Source organism: Dermacentor albipictus, chromosome 3 (assembly GCF_038994185.2).
Source record: "Dermacentor albipictus isolate Rhodes 1998 colony chromosome 3, USDA_Dalb.pri_finalv2, whole genome shotgun sequence".
NCBI lineage: Eukaryota > Metazoa > Arthropoda > Arachnida > Ixodida > Ixodidae > Dermacentor > Dermacentor albipictus.
The window spans coordinates 18746607-18760321 of NC_091823.1; the positions used below are offsets into that span (position 1 = coordinate 18746607).

The following is a 13715-nucleotide window of genomic DNA, read 5'->3' on the forward strand; positions in this document are numbered from 1 at the left end:
ACAACACCTTAGTCCTTCTCGAGTCAATTTACAGAGCGCCTAATAAGTCGGCTCCGTACCTAAAGGATATCCGGAGTTACTTAGATGAACAAAAACCGCAAAATGGTCGTATCATTCTTTCAGGAGACTTTAATTTACCAAGTATTGGCTGGGGATCCCTCATTAGAGGTTCACAAGAGGGCTCAGAGTGTGACTCACTCATTGATGTAGCTTTTCCCTATGACTTATCGCACATAGTTCAGGAAAGTACACTCACGGCAGGCGCAGTGGAATCTATCCTAAATTTAATATTTCTCGACGGGTGCTTCGATAATTAGGAAATAACAGTTGACAAGGGAATATCGGATCACAAATTAGTATTCGTTCAAATAAAGCCCAGTACTGTGCGTAATAAACTTTAAGAACGCGCCGTATATGCGCCTAATTTCTCGAAAGCTGATGACGCTATTATAATTGATTGTCTCTCATACTCTTTAGATAATTTCAGCACTGAGTCTGACGTAAAGGTAGTGTGGGCTAAATTTAAAGCTGTTATCTTTGATTGCATATATCTTTCATTGCATATGTCAAAATATCAAGCATGTCAGCGATACTTCGAAACATACTAACAGAAGCCAAAAATAAATATCATACAGAAACCCTAAAAAACTTCATGAAATCATCCCCGCAACGTTTTTGGCGCTGTGTACTTATCGGGAAGTTATAGCAAATCTAACAGCGTAGTCGTAAACAATGCGCTTGTGACTGACCCCGCGGCAATATCGTGCTTTAATTCATATTTTCAGTCAGTTTTTATTGCTTCAGATCAAGTTGGTTCATTGCCCCTTCCTCGATATCAGTACCATTGCGCACTAATGCCTGACATAACATTAACGTACGAAGGAACTGTCTCTTATTTTAGACATGGATAAAAAAAATCTGTTGGCCCGGATAAAATACCGAACGCATTCTTACGAAGATATGAGGAATGGGTAGCCCACTACTTGAAAATAATTCGTTCACTCTCTATTAATCAGTAAACTGGCACAAATGGGAATTAATTGCAATTTGGTAGAAGGGATCCACGCATATCTGTCCGCTAGAACGCAGCATCTGGAAGTGAATGGCATAAAATTGATCACCCTACCTCTGCAGGGGCGTAGCCAAGTGGGGGGGGGGGGCGCTTATGGTGCTTCAGCCCCCCCCCCCCCCCCCAACACTTTTTCGTGCTGTCATGCACCGCCGACCAAAACAAACCCCGGCGCTGGAAGTCATGCTGAATTTTGCATAGACTGTCTTTTTCACGCTCGAGAAGACATTTCAGCACGAATATTGCGAAATCGGGCTGGATTTCGCGGCAACGCCCATGCACCGAGAGTCACGTAACGCAAGGAGTAGAGTGTACTAGCAAGGAGCCCCGTCCGAGCACAAAGTTTCAAAGGCATTGTGATGGCGAGCGGGCTCGTCGCGGCATCTCGCGGAGGCCGCGGAATCTACGGAGTGCATGGATTTCAATTCCGAAACTTTGTGTGTATAAAGTTCTGATAAACTTTTCATGTGAAAGGTGCATGACATTTCCAACGTTGGGCTTTAGATTTTCAGTTCCGGAACTTTGTGGGTTTAATGTTGTTATAAACATTTGACGCCAATTAGGTGTATTGACTTTTCTAAAGTCGTATATCGGACCATACAATTAGACAAGTCAAATCAACATACTATCAGACAAGTTGACAAAGCACGCAGCGAGGTCCGATGAGACGAAGCGTTGTGGTGGTTCATTTTTGCCGTCATGTCACAGAAAAGAATATCAATATATTTTTTTCACCTGCGCCAGAGCATCCATGTCAACACACTAAATCCAGCAAAGGTGACAACGTTTTTATTTATTTTTCTAATTTGACTTTTATTCGCGAGAACGCATTCAATCTCTTCATTTTTTTTTCTCGCTACTCGCGGGCTGCCTGAGCCAGAAAGAGCGCATGCGCTTTTCTTGTGTTGCCCCAACCACCGCGGGGCGCACTTCGATGCGCGTTCGTTTTCTCTGGCCGAGTGGATCTTCGCCTAGCAGAGTTTTGGACGCTTTCTGGCTAGCAGACGAGAAAAAGAAACAACGGACGCTCGCCGCCATCACTGTGGGCACTCGACGGTTTGCAACGCGTTCGCTTGAGCGCAACCTCTCCGGAAAATTTTGCCTCGTTGGTGTACGATACCGAGCACTATGCGTATGGTTCTCTGTGGACCAAGCGCCTCACGTTTTCTTCGATATTCACTTTGTAGCTACATTACGTGCCCAAAGTAGGCATTCTATTGTGGTCAACATGCTTTCCTCTGCGTGTTTTTCATTTCGGGGGCCCGGCCCCACAGAAGAAGAAAAAGAAAAAAAAGACATTGTTGCGGCGCAGCCAATTGTCGCATGGTGAAAGTTTGATTTTGTTACTTCTTCTTTTGCGGAAAGTAACGGGCCACGGGACGCTTCAGTTGCCGTATACTCTCATTATATTATTGCGATAGAAATTATGTGGGCACTCCATGGAGGCGCATTCCTGCCGTCGCCGTCTCCCTCATGTTCCGTATAAAGTCCAAGGGCGATAACATCGTGACCGCGCGCCGCATGCTGTATGTGCGAGTGAAAGCATAGGGAAGGGGGGGTGGTTGGCATGGTTGAGCCGACGATGGTGGCTCAGTCTTGTGAGCGCAATGGAGAAAAGCGGGGAGGAAGTGCGCCGCCTCCTGTCGCGCGCGATACATCAGGGGGAGTGGAGGAAGGGGGTGCTGCGATCTGTGAATCTGTGGTTGCGCAACATGTTTATTTGCCTTGTTTGACGCATTATATACAGTGACTATTTCTTAGATACGTGGATTTATTGGAGACTTATACGTATATTTAAATATTTTGTTGCGAGGTTTTGTGTATATTTGCAGTGAACTTTGTTTCCAGTGGCACTTTTTTGCCCTTTATCAAGTTGTATCTTCGCATTTGTATATTCCATTGTATCGCCGCATTTCTAATGTACGAGGGTGAGTCAAATGAAAGTGAGCCAACTCATCCCGCGCATTAATGGTTCCGTTCATTGTGTGGGAGGCATGCGCGTAGCACAGAGGCATCTCTCATTTACAAAAGTGATACGCAGGTGTGAGGATAAAGACTCTGTAATGCTCTCATAAACTGGGTCGAACATGGTTGCGTGACATAATGGACACTCCAAAAGTTGAACAACGTGGTGTCATGACGTTTCGACAGCTGAAGGTGTTTCCCAAAAAGAAATTAGTCACTGTATGGCTGCCGTGTACGTTGAACATTGCATTTCATTGGCCACTGCATGTGAAGCGTTGGAGCAAGCGGTTTAAAGAAGGACATGAAAGTTGCGCAAATCTGATCCAAGACCGGGCCAAAATCACCGTGCAATCACCCCTAACACAACTGCAAAGGTTGATGAACTGATTAGACAATATAAGCATGGCAGTGGGTGTGAACAGCAGTCACGGTTCGGGTCACACTATAATTTATGAACATCTCGGTTATCGGCTTTTGTGTGTGCAATGGATGCCCAAGATTTTGAACCACCGCCAGAAGACGGAGAGGTTCGGCGCTGCCTTGACTCATCTAATCCGGTATCACAATGAGGATGACGACTTCTTGTCTGCAGTTGTGACCGGGGACAAACCACGGTGCCACTACTACGAGGCTGAAATACGACCGCAAAGCTTACAGTGAAAACATTCGAATTCACACCCCCAAAGAAAGCAAAGGCCGTTGTTTCTGCCGGAAAGGTGCTGACCTTTCTTTTTTCGATCGTCAAGGGCCATTACTGATTAAATTTGCTAAACCTGGAGAGGCTATCAATTGTTTCCGATATTGTGAAACGACGGATCGGCTGCGTGTCGCAATCAAAAACAAACGACGTGAAAAATTCGGGATTAGGGCCATCTTGCTCCATGACAATGCCCGTACCCACGTCGCTGATGTGGCTAACGCATAACTGGCAAAGTTCAAGTGGGAAACGCTGCGACATCTGCCATACAGCCCAGACCTGTCGCCTTGCGACTTCCACGTTTTGGGGCATTTGAAAGAACTGCTCAAGGGAACCAGATTCGTGTCGGTCGATGACGTGAAAAAGTAAGTTAAAGAATTTTTGAAGCAGCAACCCAACAAGTTTTATGAGACGTGAATCACGCGACTTGTTAGTCAGTGGGACAAATGTCTAAATGCCCATGGAGACTATTTTTAAATAAAGTACCCCATTTGTCATATATTCGCATTGGTTCACTTTCATTTGACTCACCCTCGTATATTTTGCAGAACTGCTTTTTATGTGCTCTCTGTTGCGACTATAATATCGGTGCAATTACTCACAATACACGATCGGTGACAGCTGCTCCTGCGCAATACATTGGAACAAAGGACAGCGTCATTGAGATTTTCCCTGACTGTTGCATATGTAAAAATACGTAAACAAAGTTCTTGAATGCCAAAGTTTCATTAAAATATATGTCCTGAACTGGTTCATGTCGTGGCCTTTACATTTTTGATATCAGGGGAATGCACTGCTTTGCTGGTTTCAAAGTGATATAGTTCTAAAGTTCGTGTGACATTTGCTTTACTTATTAAATAAACAGAAAACATGGAAGCATTGATATCAGTAATATTGGGCACGATTTTTGAAACATAAGAGTACATTCTCTTATGAAAAAATGCATATTTTACTTGTCTTGACAGCACGTGGCGTTAAAGAATTCGTTTACAGCATCTTTGGCAATGGAAATGGAGATATTATTCATGCATTAGATCCCTCGACAAATTCTATAAGGAGGAGGCCGAGCTGCAACGTGAGCACCCCCCCCCCCCCCTTCCTCCTTTACCCCCCGAACGAAATTTCTGGCTACCCCACTGTACCTGGGAGCTCAGGCGTACCGCAGGGGTCTGTTTTAGGTTATGATTTAATTTTGGCATACATTAATGATGTCAGTTCCGTTATTAATGAAGACATCACCATACATTTGTACGCAGATGATTGTCTACATTACCGGGAAATTAATGACGTCAGTGATCAAAAATCGGCGAGTGATGCTCTTGCTACCATTGAAATGTGGCGTGAAAACTGGAAAATGAAGATAAATGAACAAAAGACAGTTGTTTTCAAGGTATCCGACAAGAGAAAAAATGCCCTAGATCACAAATAATTTGTGAGCTCCCGAATACTCGCTACAGTTGATACATTCAAATACCTAGGAATAACCATCAAAGAACCTAAGCTGGAAAACGCTTATCACAAATATCACGAGCACTGCCGGAAAAAAAAAAAGAACTTTGGTTTCTGCGCAGGAGTTGAAGCTTGCACCTCAATTTGTCAAACTAACCTCGTTTCTTACCTGTGTGAGACCAGCGTTAGTATGGGACCCGTTCAAGTGGGTCTAATAAACGAACTCGAAAGGGTACAAAGAAGGGCTGCACGGTTTATTTCGTTCAAGTATTTCTCCGCCGACTCGGTAACAAGAGATTTTAAACCTGCTTCAACTACCACCTCTATCCCAGCGGCGCCTAGTGGCAGTACTAAAATTCCTATTTTTGCTTTCTAAACACCATTTCAACATCGACATTGCAGGTTACTTAGCTCCTAAAAAAAAAGCAAATTTTCAGGAAAACGCATGAAGTGTTCGTTTTGCCACAGCTACATATCGACGCATATGCATATTCATTCCTACCTCGAGCTGTAAGAGACTGGAACGCCCTGCCATCATCTGTTATGCAGTGCACCTTGTTATGATTGGGGGTTCAATCCCATCGCTCGTGATCCGTTGTCAAGATTGGAGTCGGGCATGAATTAGAAGGTAGCTGGCCCATGCCGTCGTCCAAATTATCCACGCTGAGGACGTTGATGAAGGGAAGGACTGCTTCTCATCGAGAACGAGGAATGAGGGTTTATTTACAGTATTTATATCAGTCTAACATGATTGCTTGAGAGAGAGTTACCTGAGCAGCCGCACAACAGCGGTTTTTAAACACTCGGTCCTCTCCCGATACAAGGTGACGCGAACGTTCGTTCAGTCATTTTAAACAGGCCGCCTCTCTCCGGGACGGGTTACACACACGCACACACGCAGGTGCGATGGTCCGAAGCCGACGTCAGAGGGGCTTCGTAGAACTCGGAGCCGTTCCGGGTAGCGCGTTGTCTTGCGTCTTGGTCGGTGTGTGGGAAGGAGCCTGCGCCGGCGTTCCCGCGTCAACTCCCCCACCCGTAGCAGATCAGGTCGGCGTTGTGCTGTTGCGCACAAAGCCTGCTTCGTCGAACTCCTTCAGTCACAACGGCGACGAGCCTAGAGCGCAACGGTGACGGTTTCAGCACAAAGCCTGCTTCGTCGAACGCATCCTAGCTGAAGCGACGGAGAGTGGAGAAAGCGCGTATTGTTCATGACACAAAGTCATGAACAATACCCTTAGTCACGCCGTGACTAGAGGTTGGCGGCGGAATTCCAAGATGAGGTTGCTACCACTGGCGTAAATGGCTGGCAAACTTGCACCGCAGCTGGCCGTTCTTAACAACCTCAGCTGAAACCTTCGAAAAATGCATAACGACGTCATTACAAGCCTGAATATTTATGTTCGCTTCCATCCTTGTACATCTATCTCATTTTATTTTTTAATCAGCTAGTAGATATGCCACATACAATCTGTTTTATGGATTCGAGTGTTTTTCATGAATTAGAAGAGTTATTGCCCGAAACGTTATGTTACTGTTAAAATTATTAATTTATCTGTTTTCTATCAATGCCACGTTATTGATGTAATTTCGAAATGAATTGCCGGAATGTTATACTACGGTACAAATTCTGCCTGTTTTCTATGACTGACACTTTGATGATGTAATTCACTGTTGTAACACCCAGTTTGTATATTTTAATTACTGTTTAAATTACTTTTACCCGCTCTCTATGACTGACACTTAATCGATGTATATTACTGTTGTAACCCCCAGTTTGTATTTTTGTTTTTTTTTCTTTCTTTATTAATATTTTTTGAGGGGGGGGGGTGATTGTGAAGCGACGCCTTTTCCGGTGCTATTCCTTTTGAGCGCTTTTCGCTCTTAGTCGGTGGTGAGAGCAAAGCTCCGCCCGCATTATTAATGGGATCAGCCGGCACATGATAACTGTGGCACAATATTGAACGGAAGGCATCGCTATATAATATCGCGGCCTAGCGCTCGCCGGACAGGCAGAAGAGACAAACTGTCAGGCCCCGTCTTACCTCATCGCCAGCTCGAACGACGTCCAAGTCGCTCGAGCAAGCCAGCCTGGGGTCATTCCGCAGCGGCGTGTGGATACGGCCACTGACGTTGAATAAAAACTTGGTGCACCACACCACGCCACGCGCCACATTTATTCGTACTAATGTAGTACAATGACATTTATTGTCACATGTACATCTGTGAATACAAAAGTAACGGAACGACTCCACTCTTATTACTTCTATAACTGTGTGTTTTCTCATTCTGCTCCTTACTTGTATGTGTGTAAGTGTGTCTGTGGTTACATATGGCATCTTGGGGTACATATCGCTGGACTCTTCGAAAGCACGAGGCGGAAACGCACGCAGTACATATGAAGCAATGCTCAAGGTCAACCTGGACACTTGTTCAAGCAAAAGAAGGCATACCAAATAAAATTATACGCATACACAACCAACATTGTACATTGCAACATGAACAGATGAACTATATAACGTAGCTCGGAATTATACACTGAGCTTGGAAGTGAGGGTAGAGGAATGAGATAGCGAAACAGTTTGTACGTGCAATGCCCAAGGACTCTCCCCTTTGGAGAGATTGTTTCTCTATCTCTCTACGTTGGACAAAGATGTCCCAAAAACACGTGCAGTGATGTAGCCGTTTCTAATGAAAAAAAAGTGGAAAGTAAAAACGCGAATTCGAGGAAATGGCAAAAAGTGTGCAGTGTGCCAATGTACTGGTGCTTCCACACATAAATGTCGCCCGTGGGTTAAACATCAACTAATAAAAGAAATTATACGCTCAATATTAGACTGCGATTTCGCAAACAAGCTAGGTTAAAGAAAGAAAACATTCATTCACATCCATAAACATGGTATTTTCAAAGCATTTTGGACAAAAATAATAAGGGAGACGTCGTAACTACGCGCTGAACACGGACACAGACAACACTGAGGATACTGGGATGCTTAAGCCTGCGAATAGATTACGAAAAAAAATTGTTGCTTAAAGATGATGTGTGGCAATGTCAGGTGCTCGCAATAACCAGAGCTGCGGCGTACGATGCGTATAGAAGGATAAATGAAAGGAAATGCGAATATTCTCTGGCGTCACTACAGCGGTAACGAGGGGATTAAGGATGCTGTGAAATACCGAGCAAGCGGCCACCCAAAATTTGAATTCGAGAGAAATTAAATATCGTGCGAAAGCAAAATATGGAATGCCTTGTTGTCTTAACATACTTTCAATATTTTATGAATCTCAAGGAAAAAAATTATGGGGTTTTACGTGCCAAAACCACTTTCTGATTATGAGGCACGCCGTAGTAGGGGACTCCGGAAATTTTGACCACCTGGGCTTCTTTAACGTGCACCTAAATCTAAGTACACTGGTGCTTTCGCGTTTCACCCCCATCCGTGAATCTGAATGAAAAAATCTTGACAAAAATGGAAAAGCAGGGCCGGTATGGTGTAGCGATTCCTTTCTCTCGTTCCTAGGTCCCCTGACGAAGCGCGGAAAGGAAAAGCATCGGACTAGACCCGGAGATGCATATCAGGACATCGTGAAATTCCTACATATTGGAGGAATTTCGCTAATGGCGGCATTTTGAGCCAATCAGACACACCCCAGAAGCCCTCTGGACCAGTCAGAGCTGACATTATGGCGGAATACGACTTAGCCAAACATGTAGAATTCTCCAGCGCAACCGAAGGCACACCTCGTAACAAGTCCGTGGAAGACGAACTGCGCTCTTGATGTCCCCTGCCGAGTGTTTCATATTCCTAGCGACGGATGGGGCAAATGCGTTTTGTCATGCTACAGACTAGTTTTTGCAAACCTTAGTAATGCGAAGACGCTCATTTCTATTAAATTCGGTGTCGGTAGCAGGAACATGCGTGTTCATGTTAGCGGTGCCTCTGCTACCTGACAGGTCACCGGCAAAATAATGCCCACGTTTCAGTCAAAGAGAGACTTCAACAAATGCTCGCATATACAGAATGGTCGACTCAAGTACCACGGCTATACACTCATGCAGAGTTGGAAGTACTAGGGGACACGCAACACTGAACCCACAGACTACCAATAATCAAGGCCTCTGACTGCAATTGGCAGGGAGTTAGCTTTTCTTTTTTCCCCCTCTACTTCTGAGGCCATTTCTTCTCTGAGACATAACAAACAACGGCGCTAACCATCACCAGTCGGGACCATGGATAAACCACCATAAGAAGAACACTGCGAGCTGTTTTACACGTTGCCTATAAGTACGCGCTCTTGGTCAAAGCTAAGCGTCAAGCGACGAACAAAAAAACTAGAAGATACTCATCCATATGCTACGACTTGTAAATAGAGACGGCAGAAAAAGAAAGGAACAAAAGCAAATTAAGAAAACAAGAGTCTGACTAAAAGGCGGCCTCAGGCAAAAAAGAAAAGGGAACACGTTTACACAACAATTACGCTCGTATCCGAGCACAACGCAAAGTGTCGGACACTCTCAACGTGCTTGATAGCTGTGTGTAAAGTATAGGCCCCAAAGAAGACGACGCGCCTCTCTCTATGCTGGCCAATGTTGGCGACACGTCAAGGGTAAGATCGCTGCGAGACTTGTTTATCATAGCATTCCATTTTTCACCTAAGTTCCTTCCTATAGCACAACCTCTCGTAGACGTGCACAGTATATAGTCCCGGCCAGTGCCACGCCACCGCAAACAGTGGCTTCGGCAGCCTTAAGACCTATAGCGAGCCTACTTCTTTCCACACTCGCAGGGAACACCCCCAAGATGAAAAAGCGGGAGCCGCCAGTCTGTGAAGCCCGTCATCTGACGGCTGGCGGTGCAAAGTTCGTCTTCAGGTCCACGCAGTAGGCTCGAAATTTCGAAGAGAATGACAGAGCGGAACAGAGCGCTCAGTTCCTCAGCCCTTGGACTTCCTGCGGTCCACCAAGTAGATGGGATTGTCGACTCCCTGCCGGCGACCAGAGTCCCTCCGGGCCAGTCGCTCTGTCGACGTGGACAGCGCGCCGTTTCCCCTGAGGGAAGACTCGTCGTCGTCTTCCTCTTCGGCTCGTGTGGCGCTCCTGCGGGCGACCTTGAGGCCGTTGGCGGGCGACGCCTTGGTGTGCTTGCCACCGAACGTCATCAGTGGCTCGGTTCTCCAGCCTTCGGCGGGTCGCCTGGGCGGCGGGCACGGCGGCGCGGGCACGGTGGGCGCTGGAGGCGGCGGAGGCATCACATCCTCCAGGGGGACCACGCACGTGTCGAAGGCCTGCACCACGCCTAGCTCCTGGTCGGGCGTGCGCAAGTGATCAGCGTACACAGTATGCGGTCGCGGTATCCGCGTCAGCGTGTAGTCTTCCAGACGCAGGTTGAGGCGCGGCGTGTCGAGGAAGTCGAGCGTCTTCGATGGCTGTCGGCGGCAGCAGCGGATGCTGCAGACCACGCAGGCGATGATGAGCACAATGCCGAAGAGCACCGCGACGGCAACGTAGATGATGAGCTCCTCGCGCGTCGGGACCCAGCGGGAGCGGACCGTGCGCGCTCCGTCGGTGGAGACCTGCTCCTTGACCGAGAAGTCGGTCAGCAGGAAGTGCCTGTCGCCGCCCAGCTGCAGGGTGCCGGCCAGACTCAAGTTGCGCAGCAGCTGCTTGAGCTGCAGCTCGCCGGCCTTGAGCGTCACGTTCACATCCAGCAGCGTGGTGCAGTGGATGTCAGTGACGCTGATATTCTCGGCGGAGCTCGTCAGGTTCCGGAAGGCGCCCTCGACGTCGCTCTTGAGGCTGTCGTGGCTGCAATTGCCGCGCAGCACCAGCAGCAGTCGTCGCTGGGTGGGCGTAGACTTCATGACAACGTCTTCCTCGGGGACCTCAGGCAGCCGGCGCCTTGTCGTCGTCGTCGTCGTCGTCGGTAATAGTGTCGTCGGAGCCACCGTCGTTATAGTGGTCGCCGATGATGACATCGGTTCGCTTCCGTTGGTAGCATTCGGCTGGTGACCCTCGATATCAGTGCTTGTTGCCAGGGTTGTTTCTTCTGTATGATTGACAGCGGGTACTGTTGTAATTGTTGTTACTGCCTCTGTTGTGACAGCAGTCGAAGGATGTTCTGTTTTCGAGTCCTGCGTCACCGACACCGTTGACGTTTCAGAGCTTGTGGTACTTGTTTGGTGACCAGGGGTAGGCGAAGGTGTCTGCTCGTGTATCTGCGCCGACGTGGTGGCTTGCGTGGAGGGCAGCGAGGACGTTGCTGTTCCATTGTCCGGCGGTAACGCTGGAGTCGGAGTCGGTGAGCTGCTTGTGTCATTTTTCACCGTCTGTGCAGCGGTTGGCGTAGCGCTCTCTCCAGCTGACGTGACAGCGTTGGCGTCTGCAAGTAGAAAGAAAAGAAGGAACTTGAGACAGTTTAGGAACGTCAGCGCCATTCATACGTCCGCCCGTGTCATTGCCGACACAGTCAGCGTCATCTCGTTTTTTTCATGGTTGGGGAACATATTACCAAAAATATATTTTTCTTGTTACAAGGAACCGTTTCTGGAGTACATCATACCTGCTTGGTTATAGGACAATCTCCCAGCACACGTCTAGCGTGAAATAAGAAGAAAGTTTACGATATGTAAGCACGATTTCTGAGCACACGATGGAGTAGAAATGCGCAGAACCATAAACTTACAAACGGCATGAACTTTTTTAGACGCCTTAAACAGCCCTTCACTAAGCCCCATTGCAAAGTTTGGTTATACGCTGGAAGCTGTAAAGCGCCCTCTAAGAAGCATTTTACCAAAATAATTTTTCGGACCAGTTCATTACTGAAGAACACAAAAGAAATTAATTGACCCGTTAGACAGCCACCATGAGGTGAGCCTCACTGCCAACGGATAGAGTAACTAGTAACTAGAAACGTTGGGTCATTCGACGCGAAACGTCTCCAGACCCCTAAGGCGACGCCATCACCGATTCTTCTGGAAGAAAATTGGGTAGACCGGCTAGATGATCATTGTGTGAATGTCGTTTCATCAAAGTATTACTCTCGGAAAGAAAATTTTTGTCGACAGAAGCGCTCTTTCAAGTTTCAGCGAAGAAACAAAAGAAGGTTGGAGGTAAATTTGCGCACTTTCAGACATTTTTTGCATAAAAACCGTTAACGTTCCAGCCACAATATCTTTTTTTTTTCACCATTTCTTCTTTTTGCTATAGATTATACTAAAAGTAATGTTTGACAATGAAATCAAGTATTTTTCCAGAAAATTACTTCTGAATTTCGCAACAAGTCACTTTTTGACCATGTTCAGACCTGAATTAAGCAATAAGGCTCTCCAGATAAAAATACGTGAGATAGCTCATTACACGCACCAAGCTTAGAGCGAGCGAACGAAGGAAAGCTCACGCGCGACAGTCCCCCTCCTTCCCTCCCGCCACTCCCAGCAGCTCGGTCGCGCAACAATACGCGCGCTTTCCATCGGCATCTTTGTATCGCAAGCCCTATCCCCGACTGCTGCCAACCACGAAGACGGCCGAGAGAGGCAAAGAAAGCATTTCGCTTTCACAGGAGATGGTATGCGCTGATTCAGGTGAAGGTAAAAAAAAAAGAACAAGACAGCTGGCTGCATGAAGCACCTAGCTTTGTCTTGCTGCTCCTTACCAACCACGCAGGAAGATACACTAGACAGGAGCGCCAACCTGGCCATCTCGCAATGCATTTGGCGCGTCCAACTAACGAACGGTCGACACGACGATGAACCACCGCTCACCTCCTCTCTTCTTCTCGCCTTTCCAGCTTGCTTTCTCCCCTTCCTTGCCCAAAGCACTTGGTTACATGTGCATGCCGCCGTATATACTGGACGGCATGGAAAAAAAGAAAATACTTGATCATCTTAATCCTTGGCACTGCGACTCTTCGTTCTGTGCAATGGAGAAGCGTCTCGCGAGATGCTCTGGCAAACTAACTTCGAAGCCTGCGGCATTCCTGACAGGTTATAGGCATTTTTGGTATAGCTTCCCTCTTTCTCGCATCCTTCACCCCCTTTCAAACAAAAAAGAAAGGAAGAAAAAGGAGTAGAAGGAGCCTGCAGCAGTTCTAGTCCATCCCAAAGTACAGTAAAAGTTGACAGCCTAGCTGTTCGAAGTACGCTCTCCCGTAGCCGCGATTGACCGTCATTACGGCCGATCGCCAACCGAAGTGGCGCACGGGAGCGGCCATTTCCTGGCGATGATGGCACCCAAAGGAGCGGGCGCGGTTTTCATGCCGTGATATATAGCGTGGATATACTTATATATACGTACGGGCTCTAAAGTATTCCATGCGATAGTCGTTCAGGCACAGATGCACATTGGCAGAGCGAATGGAAAGTAGCTTGTTAAAGATGACGTACGGCTGAAAGCTCACGTAAGCAGCTAGGGAGTATGCGCAAGCAGCTATTCCGAAGTAGTCTATGCAATGTGACCACGTTCGTCGCTATCCTGGAAGTTCAAGATTAAAAAATAAACGGGGTAAAAGAACAACGACATATATGTCTTATATTTCATGA

At 47.0% G+C, this 13715-nt stretch overlaps 1 protein-coding gene across 4 annotated transcripts in view; it reads right to left on the reverse strand.

The window, feature by feature from the left end:
- Window positions 1–7335: 7335 nt before the first annotated feature.
- LOC139057273 (uncharacterized) overlaps window positions 7336–13715 on the reverse strand; it is a 167665-nt gene continuing 161285 nt past the window's right edge. For all 4 annotated transcript variants that reach the window (XM_070535181.1, XM_070535182.1, XM_070535179.1 and 1 more), the window contains one exon: window positions 7336–11557. In XM_070535181.1, the coding sequence (XP_070391282.1) occupies window positions 10113–11557 (1445 nt within the window). In that variant the 3' untranslated portion in view covers window positions 7336–10112. The remainder of the gene's footprint in view (window positions 11558–13715) is intronic.